Genomic DNA, 15,233 nt, shown 5'->3' with positions numbered 1-15,233 from the left:
GGAGGCTCGTCCCAACCGTCGGCGGCGGGGCTCCTTAAGCGCGAACCGCGCAGAGGGCGGCGGGCCCGGCGGGGGGGACCTGCCCTGACCGGCCTCCCGAGAGCCAGGCTGGCTGGGAGGGGCCCGGATGCACGGCGGCCCTCATGGCGGCGCAGGAGTGGAGGGCAAGGCAGGGCATCCGTTGGTGTGGCCCCTGCTGGGCATAGCCCGATCGCCCACGCAGCGGCTTCGCCACAAGCCGCCCTTCGCCTCTGCCGCTCGTGGGAAGCGGAGAAACGCCCGTTTCTGCAGGGAAGCGGTGCCAGGCGGTTCTCTGCACGCCCCGTGCCAGGGCAGCCCCGGACGCGATGGAATCTCGGGCCGGGCGGGTTGCAGCCCGCCAGGGAAGAGACCCTCCAAGGCTCACCTGGGCCCACAGTCCCGTGGGACACTCGAACTGCCCCCCCCTCCACACGCACACAATTCCGCCTTGTTTACTTGTGTTTAGTACGGCTCGTCTTTGGCAAATAATTCATCCATGCAGCCCCCCCTGCTCCCCCAGGAGCCCCGCTTGCGTTGGATAGGGTAGGGTTGCCATCTGCCCCCCTCCTCTCCCCCCTCACCTCCCCCCTCTTGCAGCCCCGCTCATCATCAGGGGCCCCACTTTCCCCCCTGCAGGGCTCCAGGGGAAGATGCGCTCCCCCGGCATTTCTGTGTGCGGGTTTCTGTGGGTCTGGCTGCCCCTCTTCTACAGCCGGTCTGTGAAAATCGACAAGGTGATCGCCGACACGAAGAGCCTCACCAAGACCATCGTCGCCAGGATCCAGGAGCACCAGGTGAGAGGGACCCCCGGTCAGCCGCCAGGGTGGGTTTGCCCGGCGCCTGCCCAGAGAGAGAGAGACTGCCCTCCCTTCTCCGCCCCATGCTGACCCCCTCGGTGGCCCCGCTCGCTGCTCGATTGACTTCTGAGCCCGCCCGGGAAGGCCTCGGAGCCTCTGCGCGCCTTACACACACACGCTCCCTGGCTGCGCGCCTTCCTTGGGGTCCCAGTGCGGCTGGGCGAGGCCCGAGCACCCCAAGGCCGCCCCATCACGCCGCGGAGCCAAACGGCTCATCCGGGCCAAGCCCAGCCGGTGTCCGGGGCCGGTCGAGCATCTTCGCCACAGGACGTGGCGGCTGCTCCAGAAACCGTTATCCCAGAACTCGTCTTTCCACACCCACACGGGAGGGGACGGGAGGGGTGTGGACGGGCACCTAATTGGGTCAGGGCTGGGAATTTTCAGTTGCCTCACCGTCGCTCTGGGGGTGCAGCGGGAGGTAGCGCGCCCTGCCCCGTCCGAGCCGCGGGGAAGGAAGAGAGCGCTCGAGTAGGCGGACGGTACAGCCCCCCCCCCGCGCTGCCACACCCCCACCGGGCTGAAGGGCCTCTTGCATGGGGATCAGGGACCAGGCTGCGCTCCCCAGCCGGCTTTGGGAGAAGGGAAGGAAAAAGCGTGTGCGTGTGTCGCGGCCTCTTGCCCAGCGCCAGCTCCAAGGGGCGTGGGGGGTGTCAGCTCCAGGCAGCTCCATTCAGACCGAAGGGACAGAAGAAGTTTCCCAACAGGAGGGGGAGGAGCTGTGGGGGGCGGGGCGGGGCGTGTGTGTGTCTGGGTTCAAGCAAAAGTTTAAGACAAGGCAAGAAAGGGATCTTGGGTTTTTGGTGGACAGATCAACGAAGATGTCAGCAGTCAAAAAAGTGCTTGGCAGGATTAGGAAGGGAATCGAAAATAGGTGGGCAAGTGTTGTGTTGCCTCTGTACAAATCGACAGTGAGGCCACACTTGGAGTCCTGTGTACAGTTCCGGCCACCGCACCTCAAGGAGGATAGAATGGAACTAGGAAATGTGCCAAAAAGGGCCACCAGGATGATCAAGGAAACGGAGCCCCTCCCTTATGAAACCAGGTTGCAACGCCTCGGTCTCTTCAGCCTTGAAAGACGGCGTTGAAGGGGGGACTTGATTGAAGTGTATAAAATCCTGCATGGGATAGAAAAGGTGGATAGGGAAAAATTATTTTCTCTATCACACAATACAGTACTAGGAGGAAGGGGCCCCTCCCTAAAGCTCACAGGTAAGAAAGTGAGGACAGATAAAGGGAAATATTTCCAGAGGGTCCTTGGTTGATGGGATTCCCTTCCAGAAGAGGTCGTGACAGCTGTCAGCCTGGAGAGCTTCAAGGCAGGATGAGACAGATTCATGAATGCCAAGTGTATCATAGGTGGTGATTGAAACGGATGTCCAAGTGCCACCTCTATGTTGGTTGAGGCAGGTAGCGTTCCCTCTGGTCCCATTTGTTGGGGGTCCAGGGTAAGGGAGGGTGCTGCCTTCTGTTTCTGCTCAAGATCTCCATGGACAATTGGGGGGCCACTGTGGGACACAGAATGCTGGACGCAATGGGCTTTGGGCAGCAGGGCTCTTCTTAGGTCCTTAAGTTAGGCAGCCATTTTCGGGGGGGGGCGCCTCCTTTGCGCCTCTGCCCTGAGCCTGGCCGAGCGGGGAGTGCGCAGACCCGCTGCTTCCACTCACCGGCAGCTTCCCCGCTTCTCTCTCTCCCTGCAGTTCCCTCCGCTGAGTCTGAAGATCAACGGCCTGGACTTCATCCCCGGGGAGCTGCCGGTGCAGAGCCTGGAGGCCATGGACGAGGCGCTGGAGCTCTTCCACCAGGTCCTCTCCAACCTTCCCCTGGAGGCGCCCGTCGTCCAGATCTCCCACGACGTGGAGAACCTCCAGAGCCTCCTGCAGCTGCTGGGCTCCCACCTGGGCTGCCCCCCGCACAGGCCCGCCCGCTCGGACGCCCTGCAGAACCTGACCGAGCGCCTGGCCGTCTCGCCCTATACCGCGGCCGTGGTCACCCTGGACCGCCTCCAGAAGTGCCTGCAGAGCATCACCAAGCACCTCGACCACGTGCACAACTGCTAGAGAGGCAGGGAGGGCCGCCTTGGCCAGTGGGGAGACCTCCCCCTTCGCGCAGCAAAACCGGGGTTCTTGACTTGTATTTGGCGCCCCAGCCTGGCTGGCCGGTGCTTCCTGCCCCGTTGCTGCTTCCCCGGTGGCCAAATCCCAGGCCGGACTTTCTCGGTTGTGTGGGGCAGAGAATTACTGCATGTTGGTGGTGGGGTGGTGGTGGTGGCGACTTGGTGGTGAAACGTGTAGCGCGGACCTCCCGCTTCCAAGGGAGGGACGCCTGGGGGAGGGGTCTCCGCGTGCGAGGCTAGTTGCCCAGAGGGTCTCATGCCAGGCAGGCAGACGGGCAGCTGAGGATTATGGGAGGGGAAACCCCTGGACGGAGGCTGGCGGTCAGAGCCTCTGGGCAGAGCCGGCCTTTGTGGGCATGTGCGGGCCCCGGAGCAAGCGCAGCGCTCAGAACACCTGGGCTTTGCCGAGGCAGCCCCCAGCCACGCCCGAGCGGGGTGGGTGGTGGGTGCGGCCGGGCAAGGCCAGGCCAGGCCAGGCCGGGTTCCCTGAGATTCCAGGGGGCGGAGCGGGTGAGGTTTACCTGCTGTGTCCACATCCGGCTCCCTGGCTTGGGTATCTTTGCAAACAAAGCTTCGGGGCTGGAGCTGCGTTTCCCTTCCCCGGCTCAGCGGTGGCTGCATTCTTGGTCCCCGAGATCAAAGGGACGCTTCCCCGCCTCCCTCAAAGGCAGAGATGCGTGGGCCCTTGGCTCTTGGCTCGCCCGCCGTTTGAGTCCACACCCAGAACGCGAGGATTTCCCCGGTTTTCTCCCCTGCCGGCTCCTCCTCCTGCCCCAGACTGGCACCGCAGCGCTCCTTCGGATGCGGCCGGGGCTGAGGGCTTGGGAAGGTGCCAGGGGCGCCGGGGGAGGCGCCGGGGAGGCCCCCCTTTCTCGGGCCACTTGCGGGGGTTGGGCGGGCGGAGGGAGACCCTCCAGCCAAGCCGTGCTGGAGAGACCGGCAGAAACAGGAGTCGTGTTAGCAAAACGTTGCAGCTCGGTCGTGGAAAGCCGGATCCAGAAGTCACGGGGATGCGCCTTTTTGCAGCCACCCGGGGCGCCTTTCAGCAGAGGGCGGTGGAGTTAAAGGCCTTGGGGAAGTCGGGTTCACACGGGGGGAGGGAGGGGCCGCCCTCAGAAGACGCGGCGAAGGAGCTCGGCTGGGAAGACGACCCCGAAGCACCAGATCTGGGGGGGGGGGGGGGGCTCCGCCGGGACAGCGCGCGGCGCACAATGAGCTGGTAGAGCGGCTGGCGCGCGGTCGGGCTGCCAGGCGTCCCCCGTCCCGTCAAGTAGACCGCCACGGGCGCTTCGTTCCGGGCGGTGCTGCCAGTCCACCGACCCGAGCGCGAACAGCCTAAGTCCGGTCCGTTGTCGGGGAAGAGAGGAGTTACGGGGCGCGGTGGGGTGGGCCTGGGGGGTTGGGGTTGGGCACCCAACGAGCCTTTTTCTCATTTAAAACAAAATAGAACAGTGGCCTATTTATTTATTTCCGTTGGTTTATTTTCCACACTGGTGGTTTTCTTTATATACCTGGAAGACTATTTGTTTTATAAACAAACCTTCTGAACTTCTGTCGCGTCGGTTCCTTGGCTGGGCAGGGAGGGGCTGCCAGACATTGGGGGGGGGGCTGTGCACTGGCGCACCGAAGGGCTTCCTTCCCTGGGAGAACGGGGCCGAAGGGATGCCCGCCGCTGGACCTTCTCCGCCTTCCAGGAGCTGCTTCGACTCCGGGCCTTCCCAACCGGCGCCTGTGTCCAGGAGAGACGGACAGAAGTTGAGCAGGCGGTCCAAGGCTTTAGTGGCCCTTCCTTCTCGGGGCGGGGTGGCGGTTCATGCTCTTCAGACGCTCCCCTGGCCGCAAGAGCAGCTGCCGGCGCTGAGAAGCAACGCCCTCCCCCCTCCCTCCCGGCCCCTCTTTCCTCGGGCAGAAGAAAGGCCGGGCGCTGCCTCCCCAGGTCATTCTGCCTTTTGCTGACTTCTATTGGCTTTGTTCCACCCTGCGTTGCAACGAGGGTCCCGGTGACATTCGGCTGCTCCTGGCCGCCTCCTTCCACGCCAAGAAGCGCGGAGCTTGGCAACCTGGATCTCCGGGCCCTCTTCGCAGGCCAGGCACCTGGACCCTCCTCCCAACCCCGACCCCACTGGCCAGGCCAGGCTCCTCCCCTCCTGTGCGTCTGACTGGGCTTGGCTGCCCCCCCCCAGACTGGGCAAGAGTTTTGGCACCTGATCCTGGACCCCCCACCCCCGTGGGATCCACCTGTCCTGGCCACCCGTTCTCCCTGGTTGGGGCTTCTTCCAAGCTGTCATTCTCCACAGGATCCCGGGAGGATCGGCGTTTCGATCTAGAGGGCCTGCTTCTCATGAGCCTCCTTCCTACACCCAGGTTTTTGCAGTAATAACCGTGGAATTGCAAACATGGGAATTGCACAGAAAAAGATGAGGAGACTATAAATGGCCTTTAAGAACTTAAGAGGAGCCCTGCTGAATCGGGCCAAAGCCCATCGAGTCCAGCCTTCTGTGTCCCACCATGCCCCCCCATTGTCCATGGGCATCTTGAGCAGAAGGAGAAGACCAAACCCTCCCTTTCCCTTGACCCCCCAACAAATGGGACCCAGGGGAACCCTGCCTGCCTCAACCAAGTAGAGGCAGCACTTGGACATTCATTTTTCTATCATCCACCCATCCATTGATTAATTGATTCATCTATTGATTGATTCGATGATTGACTGATCCATCCATCCTCCATCACACAGCCACAGCCACCCACCCACCCCTCCGATGTATAAGCCCCCTCTATTGCCAAAGAGCTCTCTCTCTCTCTCTCTCTCTCTGCATCTGGGCCCACCCCAGGGGGCAGGCAGGAGGAACCCAGTCCTGGAGATCGGAGGAGGGAGCCCAGGGCAGCGAACCGGCTCCCCCCACCGCCAAGTCAACTTCTCCAGCAGAACCACGACACACCTACAACCCCGGTCCCGCTTCCCCCTTGGCCTGCTTGGGAGGACAAGGGAGCGTCGGGACGGTGTGCAGCTGAGGTCAGGAAGCCTCGAGTGGACTCCTTCAAGGCCAACACTGGACGGGTCAGTAGAAGGCAGGTGGAGAAGGCAAAGGGGCTCCCTGAGAAGGAATTACGCAATCACCTCCGTGACACCCCCCCCCCAGCTGCTTCGATAGGAGGAGGTGGGGCCTGGGGCTCACAGCTTGTCCCTGCTCCCCCCCCCGTCGGCTGCCTTGACCTCTGCCGAGTCTGCCCGGACGTCGGACAGAAGCCGCCCCTCCCGGTCCAAGCTGAGATTGGGGCCCTCCCGGCTTCTCCTCCGCCCGCTCGCTCGCTCGCTGGCTCGGGTGAGGCTTCCGCTTTCATCGCCTGAGTTCAGGGAAGGTGTTTTTGAGCTGGAAATCCAGAACATTCGGGGGTTATTATGGGGTTTTTGCATCAATCTGAAACGTGACAGATCCTTTGAGGATTCCTTGTGAACTACGATCCCCTTTCTTTTAATTAAGGCTCCCAGCCGCAGGTGACGGCACGCACGCCCGGAGCCCCCCTCGCTCGCCGGCTGGAGCTTCGCCTTCCGTGCCCCCCCCCGTCTGGGCTTCCGGGCCGCGTGCCTTGGCAGAGGGCCTGCTGAAAGCGGGGCTGGGGGGCCTCCCAGCCCCCAGCCCATCAATCCAGCCCCCTCCCCTTCCGTGCTGACTTGGCAAAGAGCGGGGGGCTCAGCCGGAGAGGCGCCTCTGCGCCCCCAGGAGGAGGGGGCTCTCCCCCTCGCAAGGGGAGGCAGGCAGGAGGGCCGGGGGCGGGCAGCAATCCAAGGCAGCCGCACCCACCCTCGTCCTCCTATAACCTCCCTGCGTGGCTGGCGGTGGGGGGGGGGAGCCAGCCCCCCTCTCCCCATTCCTGCAAGAGGCCACTTCAGGACAGATGCGCACCTGGGGGGGGGAGGAGAAGCCCCGGCTGCTAGCCCCTCCCTCCCGGGGCACAGGCCCCCCACCCTGCGAGCTGTGCGTGCACACGGACAAAGGAAGGCGGGCCAGGCTCTACACAATCCACCTGGACCCAGAATCCACCTATTTTGTGGTTCGCCCAATACACTCAGCTGGCCCCTGGGAGCAGCTACACACGGGAGGCCGAGCCAGTCTCGGTGCCTTATGGGATTGAAGCGGGAGATGGTTCAGGATCGACCTGGAATTCTCTCGCAACGCAAAAGGTGTGGGGGACCCGGGGGGCTATCTTGTCCAGCCCTCCACCCAGAGCAGGGACCCCCAAGACGTCCCAGACAAGCGCTTGGAAGCCTCCAGAGATTAGAGAGCCTCCCTGGACCCCAGAAGGCAGCCCCTTCCTCTGCTTCCTGGCCCCGAAGTTCTCCCTGCTTTTGAGCCTTGGCCTCCTCTCTCTGCCCAGGTGGCTGCCCTGCCCTGGGGGGTTCTGGGGAAGAGCCGGGAGCCCTCCCTGGAGCAGCCCATCAGGGCTGGGAAGACTGGGGGGGCTCTTTTCTGGGGGTTCAAAGGGCCAGGTCTTGGCAGGGCTTAGCTGTGGAGGTGCTGGCCCTGCTCTGCCCCATTCGCAGGTCCTCAGCGTCCTCCCACTGTAGGGCCTGGATCTGAACTGAGCGGTTCTGGAGTGACCTGAGCCCACCTCTGTCCCTCCATCCTTTCGCCTCTCCTGGACGCCAATCCCGGGATCGCATGGGCTCCTCTGGCAGCTGCAGCACACGGCTGGCTCAGAGCCATGGGATGGGGGGCCTCCCAACAGGGGCCACCGCTGACCGTGTGCCTGCCAATCTGGCGCTTCCCACCTAAGGGCAGACTCTGCGCTCCGGCCCAGTGGAACTGCGGGGTTCAAGGCCATCGAGAGCCTTTGGGGTCTTGAGCTTTGTACTGCCTGACCACTCAAGACTCCCCCCTCGGACCCCCCTTCTCCAAGACACTTTTTAAAAGGTTGAAAAGCTCTTAGGCCAGGATGGAGCCCCAAGAAGCCCCCTGCCCACCCCTGCTGCCATGGTAGGCTCGCACTGCAGGGCGGACTCCAAGGTGAGGGAGGGGCTGCCTGGGCAGCTGAAGGAGACCGCCCACTGCCGCGTTGCAGGGAGCTTCTCCCCCTGACCCTGGGGCCCTGCCTGAACTCCTCCCGCCCCCCCCAGCACACGGGTTGGGCCGTGAACGTCCTGCAGGGCAGAGACCGAAACCGCAGCCACAGCCGGGGGCACAGCCTCCCCCCTGGCGGGGCCCAGTTGGGAGAGGTGGCACGCAAGGGTGGGGCATCGCAGGGGCTCGCCGGCTCCCTCACGGGCAGCTTTTGTGCCTGGGCCTAGGAGCAGCAGGAGGGCTGCGTGGGGTGAGCCCCGCCTGGGCCCCTCGCAAGGACCCCCCGTGTCGAGCAATCTGGGCCCCTGCAGGTCAGGATGACATCAGCCGGCTGCCACTGAGACACAGTTCGCGTGTCTCCACAGCAACCCAGGTTAACAGAGGATACGCCAAGCCAAGAGGCAGCTAGCCCAGGCCCTCGCCAAGAGCACTTCGGCTGGCTGCCGGCCAAGGCAGAGCAGCCGGCGATGGAGGGAAGCCCCTCCCAAGAGGAGGCGCCTTGGGGCTGCCCTGCCTTGGCTGCCTTCCCCAGGTGGATCACCTGGCGCAGGCCCAGCCAACGGCTCCCTGGCCCCAAGCAGCCACGGCTGCACCACTGGTGACGTGGCACAGAGCAGGCCTGTTTCGGCTCAGCCTGCCCTCCCTGCCCTGCCCTCCCCCCTCACCAGTGAGCCCCTCCAAGGGCCGCCCAGCACAGAAGTGGGGCTGAAGGTGCCTGAGTTGGGTGGGGGGCTCTGGATGGCTTCCTCTGGCAACCCCTGGGGGGGGAGAGGGGGGCTAAGAGCTCAAAAGGAGGGACGTCAGGTGGCTGGGCATGTTGGCGCCAGAGTTCACTTTGCCCACAAACCACCTGGCAGGATGCTGAGGTTTCCGTGCTGCCCAGAGACCGGGCAAATATACCTGGGGAGGGCAGAGCCTGGACTCCACCCAGCTCTCTGCTGTTCGGATCTGAGAAGGACGTGGCACCCAGGAGCCTCCCTGGTGCACCCCCCCCCCCCATTCATTCAATTTGTGGTATAGAGAGAGAACAACGTTTACATACACGACACTAGTAAGAGAGAAACCTTAGGAGAGGGGACGGAGAGTCTAAGGGAAAAGCTTTGGACATTAGGTGAGGATACTACAGAGTCTGGTAGTGAGTTCCAGGCATCAACTGCTCGGTTACTAAAGTCGTATTTCCTATAGTCGAGTTTGGAGCGGTTTGCTTTGAGTTTGCATCTGCCGTGTGCTCGTGTGTTGTTGTGGTTGAAGCTGGAGTAGTCGTTGACAGGAAGGACGTTGTAGCAGATGATTTTATGGGCTCTGCTTAGGTCGTGTTTAAGGCGATGGAAGTTCTAAGCTTTCTAAACCCGGCATTGTAAGTCTAGCTGTGTAGGGTCTTCTGTTGCGAGTGGAGGAGTGGACGGCTCTTCTCGTAAAGGATCTCTGGACGCTTTCTAATACAGTTATGTCCAAAATGCAGTGTGGGTCCCAGACAGATGAGCTGTATTCCAGGATTGGTCTGGCGAAGGTTTTGTATGCTCTGGTTAGTAGTGTGAGACTCCCGGAGACGTTGGTGGCCCAAAGAGGTCAGAGTTGGCTCCGCCTGGGCAGGAAGCTGCCAGTCGGCCTTCAGCCCTTGAACCAGCCCTGGGTGCCACCCTGCCACTCTCTCTCCCCGATCTGCAGTGACTCCGTGGGGCAGGTGGGGCAGGTGGCTCCCTGGCATTCAGGGGGGCTGGCAGACGCCCCCTGGCTGCAACCTCTCGGGGCCGGGCACTCTGCCAGAAGAAAGGGCAGTGGGTCCAAGCGGCTAAGACGCCACCAGCTGTTAAGTGCAAAACTGCAGGCCAGTTGCCACTCTTGGGTGGCACCTCCCCGGGTCTGGCTAAGCCGGGTAAGGCGGCTACGAGGCCCCTGCAAAAGTCTGCATCCCCCAGCTTGGGAGGTCTTTCAAGGGTCCGGGTTCCCATAAACGCCCCTCCTGGGAATTCCTCCCGTCTGGTCCGGCCCTCCGCAGGCAAGGCGATCCCGCTGCACTCTGCCTCCGCTCCAAAGGGCCGAATTTTCAGCCTCCTTTCTCGGACCCAGGCCGCCTCTGCCCCACAGCAGAGGGGCCCAGCAAGACTCCTGGCCTGGCCAAAGGGAGGGCCAGCCGAGGAGGGATCCTGCCTGGGCTCTGCTTTTCAATGGGCAGCCACCCAACGGCGGTGGAGGGGAGGCCCAAGAGGCAGCTGTCCAGCCAGGCACCGACCTGCCCTGGGGCGTCTCGCCCTGAAGAATCCCAGCCTGATCTCCTGCGCTGGGTTATGTCCAGCCACAAGCTCAAAGGAGAAGGCTGGCAGGAATAAGCAGGGTCCGGAGCCCCTGGTCAGCCTCCCAACGGTGCAGCCAGCCACCTCCCCACCCCGGGGGCCCCCACGGCTAGGAAGGGGTGCTGTGCGACTGGCATGCCAGCACCAGGGAGACCTGTGGTGCCCACGTGCCTAGAACTGACCCAGCCAGTGCCTGCCCGAAGCCCTCCGGCCCCTGGGGATGAGCGCTGGGGACGCTCCAGCTCAGTCGACAACCACATCCCCGGGGCTGCCTGTGTCCCGATGCCCGGCGGTGGCTTCTTCCTCTCACCCTCCGCCTGCAGTGGTGGCAGTCGGACAGCCCATCCTCCCATGCCCCCCCCTTCCCTCGCTCTGTCCGGTCAGCACTGGCCTCGCTTCAGCAGGTTGGCAGAAGGCCCCCCTTGGTGGAGGGGATGGAGGTGGCCGTGCTGCTTGGCCTCCGTCTTCAGAGGGTCAGCCTTGTACGGAAGGAGCCTCGTACGGTTGGGCCTGGGCCCCTCCTGCAGCCAGCCTGCCCCCCTGCTCCGGCCATTGGAATTCCCAGCAACGTGGCCGGCAAGAGTTGCGGGAAAGGGCAGGAGCCCCGGCTGGAGGGGGGAGAGCGGGGCAGGCAAGGGGGGAAGGGGGCAGCCGGGCACGGGGCTGGCTCTGCTCTCCCTTCCCCGGGGCCAGGGAGGCCTGGGGAAGACAGGACGGGCTTCAGTTTTGCATTAGGGAGACGAACCGCCGGCAACAGAAGGAGCTTCCGCAGGCAGCCGGCCAGACCCACACGCTCCTGGGCACGAAGCCCCCAAATTCAGGACATCTGGGACTGAGGGGGCGTTCTCGGGCCCGGCTAAGGCTCCTTTCCCCACAAAGCTCCCCAGAGTCTGGACGGGTCCTGCCCCAGACGGAGAGGAGGTAGGGCAAGGGGGGCACTAGCCAGGAGCCCCCACTGAAGGGCAGTGGAGGGGGGACAGAGAGTGGGGAAGCCAGCCCCCACAAAAGCCACAACAAGGACATCACCCTGTAGAGGCACATAAGACCCCCCACCACTGCAAGAACAGGCCAATGGGGGGCAGAGGGATTGGGGAGCCCCAGCGGCTGGGAGGGAAGGGGTCGCCCCGATCCATGGAGATGAAGCCGGCCCTCGACTGCTGCAGGGAGCCCAGGTGGCCCTTTGTCTGGACCGAGCAGCTGTCCAGGCCGCCCACTCCCCCTGCAGCCTGCAGTGGTGGACACGGCTGCTCCCACAGCTGTCCAGGGGGCTGTTGGTGAACTGGAGTCTCTCTTGCCAGAGGCCGAGCGTGGCCCAGCGGCACTTGCTGCTCCCGGGGTCTGAGGCGACCGAGGGGCATTTTGCAAGACTTGTCTTGGCCGTCCAGAGGCAGCCGGGACAAAGCAGAGCCCCCACACAGCTCCCCTCCCCCCCGGACTCCTCCCCCACCGCCCCCCCCACAGTCGGCTAACTGGAGTCGTCCCGCGATTCCTGACAAATGCACCCTTTTCTTTCCTGGACACCGAGAGCAAGACCGATTCCTTGTGTGTCCAGCCCCCTCGGCCAGGAGAGGATTCTGTTTCTATTCTCTGCATTGGCAGTGGGGGGTGGGGGGGGCAGAGGCTCCAGCCTTCCCAGGTAGGGCTGTCCTCACGGCAGATGCTGAGCCAAGCCAGACCCCCAACGGCCAAGCTGACCAACCCCCCCCACTTCCAAGCCAGCCTGGCCCAGGGAGGGTTCCTGGGATGGGCTTTGTAGTTCCGGGCACCCCGAGACCACCCGACGGGAGGGGGCCTCCTCCTCCTCCTCCACAGGACCCGAGGGACTGGAGGGCTTGTTCTGCAGAGCCCGTGACTTACGACAGCTCACTTAGTGACCGTTCAAAGCTACCACACTGAAAAAGGTGACTGATGACCCATCTCCCACCGAGTCACATGACCAGAGTCCGTCCCTATGGGTGACGGCTGCAACCTCCCAGGGCCACGTGATCCTTCCTGGGAGCCTTCTGACAAGCAGAGCCCCCCACGGAATCTAAGGTCCCGTCCCAGCATCCAGCTGTGGGCGCCATGATGCAAACAGGATGCAGAGACTCTGGACAGAGCAGAGCGGAGCCACTGAGAGGATCGGGGGGGGGGCAGGAACTGGGTTTATGCCTCGTTTGATGGACAGAAGGACCAGGGGGGGACGGGACAGGAGAGCAGCCTTCCGGTATCTCAGGGGCTGCCCCAAAGAAGAGGGAGTCAGGCTGTTCTCCAAAGCCCCTGAGGGCGGAACAAGAAGCAATGGGTGGAAACTAAACAAGGAGAGAAGCAACGCAGAACTAAGGAGGAATTTCCTGACAGTCAGAACAATTGCGGAGGCCTGGAACAAGGCTGCAGCGGAGGCTCGACCGGATTGCGCCTTTGTGACCTCTCCGTGGCACTAGACCCCGTAGAGTTCCATGGTTCAACGAGGAGCTCCGGGAGTTGAAACGCCAGAAGAGACGTCTGGAGAAGCGATGGAGGAAGAGTAGGTCTGAATCTGATCGAACACTTGTAAGAGCTTTTATTAAGACCTACAAAGTGGCGCTCAAGGCGGCAAGATGCGCGTACCATGCCGCCTTGATTGCATCAGCGGAATCCCGCCCGGCCGCTCTGTTTAGGGTGACCCGCTCCCTTCTTAATCAGGGGGGAGTTGGGGAGCCCTTGCAGAGCAGTGCCGAGGATTTTAACACGTTTTTCGCTGATAAAGTCGCTCGGATCCGGGCCGACCTCGACTCCAATTGTGAAACAGAGTCGACTGACAACGAGTCAGTCGAGGTGACTGGGGCACGTACTTGTCCACCTGTCTGGGAAGAGTTTGATCTGGTGACACCTGATGAAGTGGACAAGGCCATTGGAGCTGTGAGTTCCGCCACCTGTTTACTGGACCCGTGTTCCTCCTGGCTGGTTTCGGCCAGCAGGGAGGTGACACGGAGCTGGGTCCAGGAAATTACCAATGCTTCCTTGGGGAGGGGAGTTTTTCCAACTCTCCATAAAGAGGCGCTCGTGCGCCCCCTCCTCAAGAAGCCTTCCCTGGACCCAGCCGTACTTAATAACTATCGTCCAGTCTCCAACCTTCCCTTTATGGGGAAGGTTGTTGAGAAGGGGGTGGCGCTCCAGCTCCAACGGTCCTTGGAAGAAGCCGATTATCTAGGTCCCCAGCAGTCGGGTTTCAGGCCCGGTTACAGCACGGAAACTGCTTTGGTCACGTTGATGGATGATCTCTGGCGGGCCCAGGACAGGGGTTTCTCCTCTGTCCCGGTGCTTCTTGACCTCTCAGCGGCTTTCGATACCATCGACTATGGTATCCTTCTGCACCGGCTGGAGGGGTTGGGGGTGGGAAGCACTGTTCTTCAGTGGTTCTGCTCCTACCTCTCCGGTCGGTCGCAGTTGGTGTTAGTGGGGGGTCAGAGGTCGACTCCGAGGTCTCTCCCTTGTGGGGTGCCTCAGGGGTCGGTCCTCTCCCCCCTGCTATTTAATATCTACATGAAACCGCTGGGTGAGATCATCCAAGGGCATGGGGTGAGGTATCATCAGTATGCAGATGATACCCAGCTTTACATCTCCACCCCATGTCCAGTCAACGAAGCAGTGGAAGTGATGTGCCGGTGTCTGGAGGCTGTTGGGGCCTGGATGGGTGTCAACAGACTCAAACTCAACCTGGATAAGACGGAGTGGCTGTGGGTTTTGCCTCCCAAGTACAATTCCATCTGTCCGTCCATTACCCTGGGGGGGGGCAATCATTGACCCCCTCGGAGAGGGTCCGCAACTTGGGCGTCCTCCTCGATCCACAGCTCACATTAGAGAACCATCTTTCAGCTGTGGCGAGGGGGGCGTTTGCCCAGGTTCGCCTGGTGCACCAGTTGCGGCCCTATCTGGACCAGGACTCACTGCTCACGGTCACTCATGCCCTCATCACCTTGAGGTTCGACTACTGTAATGCTCTCTACATGGGGCGACCTTTGAAAAGTGTTCGGAAACTTCAGATCGTGCAGAATGCAGCTGCGAGAGCAGTCATGGGCTTCCCCAAATATGCCCATGTCACACCAACACTCCGCAGTCTGCATTGGCTGCCGATCAATTTCCAGTCACAATTCAAAGTGTTGGTTATGACCTTTAAAGCCCTTCATGGCACTGGACCAGAATATCTCCAAGACCGCCTTCTGCCGCACGAATCCCAGCGACCGATTAGGTCCCACAGAGTGGGCCTTCTCCGGGTCCCGTCAACTAAACAATGTCGGTTGGCGGGCCCCAAGGGAAGAGCCTTCTCTGTGGCGGCCCCGACTCTCTGGAACCAACTCCCCCCAGAGATTAGAACTGCCCCTACTCTCCCTGCCTTTCGTAAACTCCTTAAAACCCACCTTTGTCGTAAGGCATGGGGGAACTGAAACACCTCCCCCGGGCATGTACAATTTATGCATGGTATGTTTGAGTGTGTGTTTGTTAGTAAAATGGGGTTCTTTTTAAATATTTTAAATTATATTTGGATTTGTTATGAATTGTTGTATCTGCTGTGAGCCGCCCCGAGTCTGCGGAGAGGGGCGGCATACAAATCTAAATAAATAAACAAACAAACAAACAAACAAACAAACCAGTGGAACAGACGTGGCCTCCAGAAGTTGTGGGTGCTTCTTCAGTGGAGGTTTTAAAGAGTGGACAGTTGCTTGTCCGGAATGGTATACGGTCCCCTGCTTGGGCAGGCAGGGCGTGGGCCAGACCCCCTCCCAGGTTCCTTCAGAGTCAAACGGGCAACCCACCAGGCGGCTGGTGTGGGCTCCACTCTGAAGGCCTGAGAGGGGCAGAGGTTGGGGTCCAGGCGGAGGACCAGAGCTCCCGTCATCCAGCCTGGGGAGACTCACAGCAACCACAA

General features: G+C 62.0%; 1 protein-coding gene across 1 annotated transcript; it reads left to right on the top strand.

The window, feature by feature from the left end:
• The first annotated feature begins 662 nt into the window (after window positions 1–662).
• Window positions 663–2,935, top strand: LEP (leptin). The gene is made up of 2 exons (XM_070754930.1): window positions 663–815; window positions 2,576–2,935. The coding sequence occupies exons 1-2, from the start codon at window positions 672–674 to the stop codon at window positions 2,933–2,935; spliced, it is 504 nt and encodes a 167-aa protein (XP_070611031.1). The 5' UTR covers window positions 663–671.
• Window positions 2,936–15,233: the final 12,298 nt, after the last annotated feature.

The sequence above is a fragment of the Erythrolamprus reginae genome, chromosome 6, assembly GCF_031021105.1.
Source record: "Erythrolamprus reginae isolate rEryReg1 chromosome 6, rEryReg1.hap1, whole genome shotgun sequence".
Lineage (NCBI taxonomy): Eukaryota > Metazoa > Chordata > Lepidosauria > Squamata > Dipsadidae > Erythrolamprus > Erythrolamprus reginae.
The sequence above is the reverse complement of the archived record's forward strand: the minus strand, read 5'-3'. Positions and strand labels throughout refer to the sequence as shown.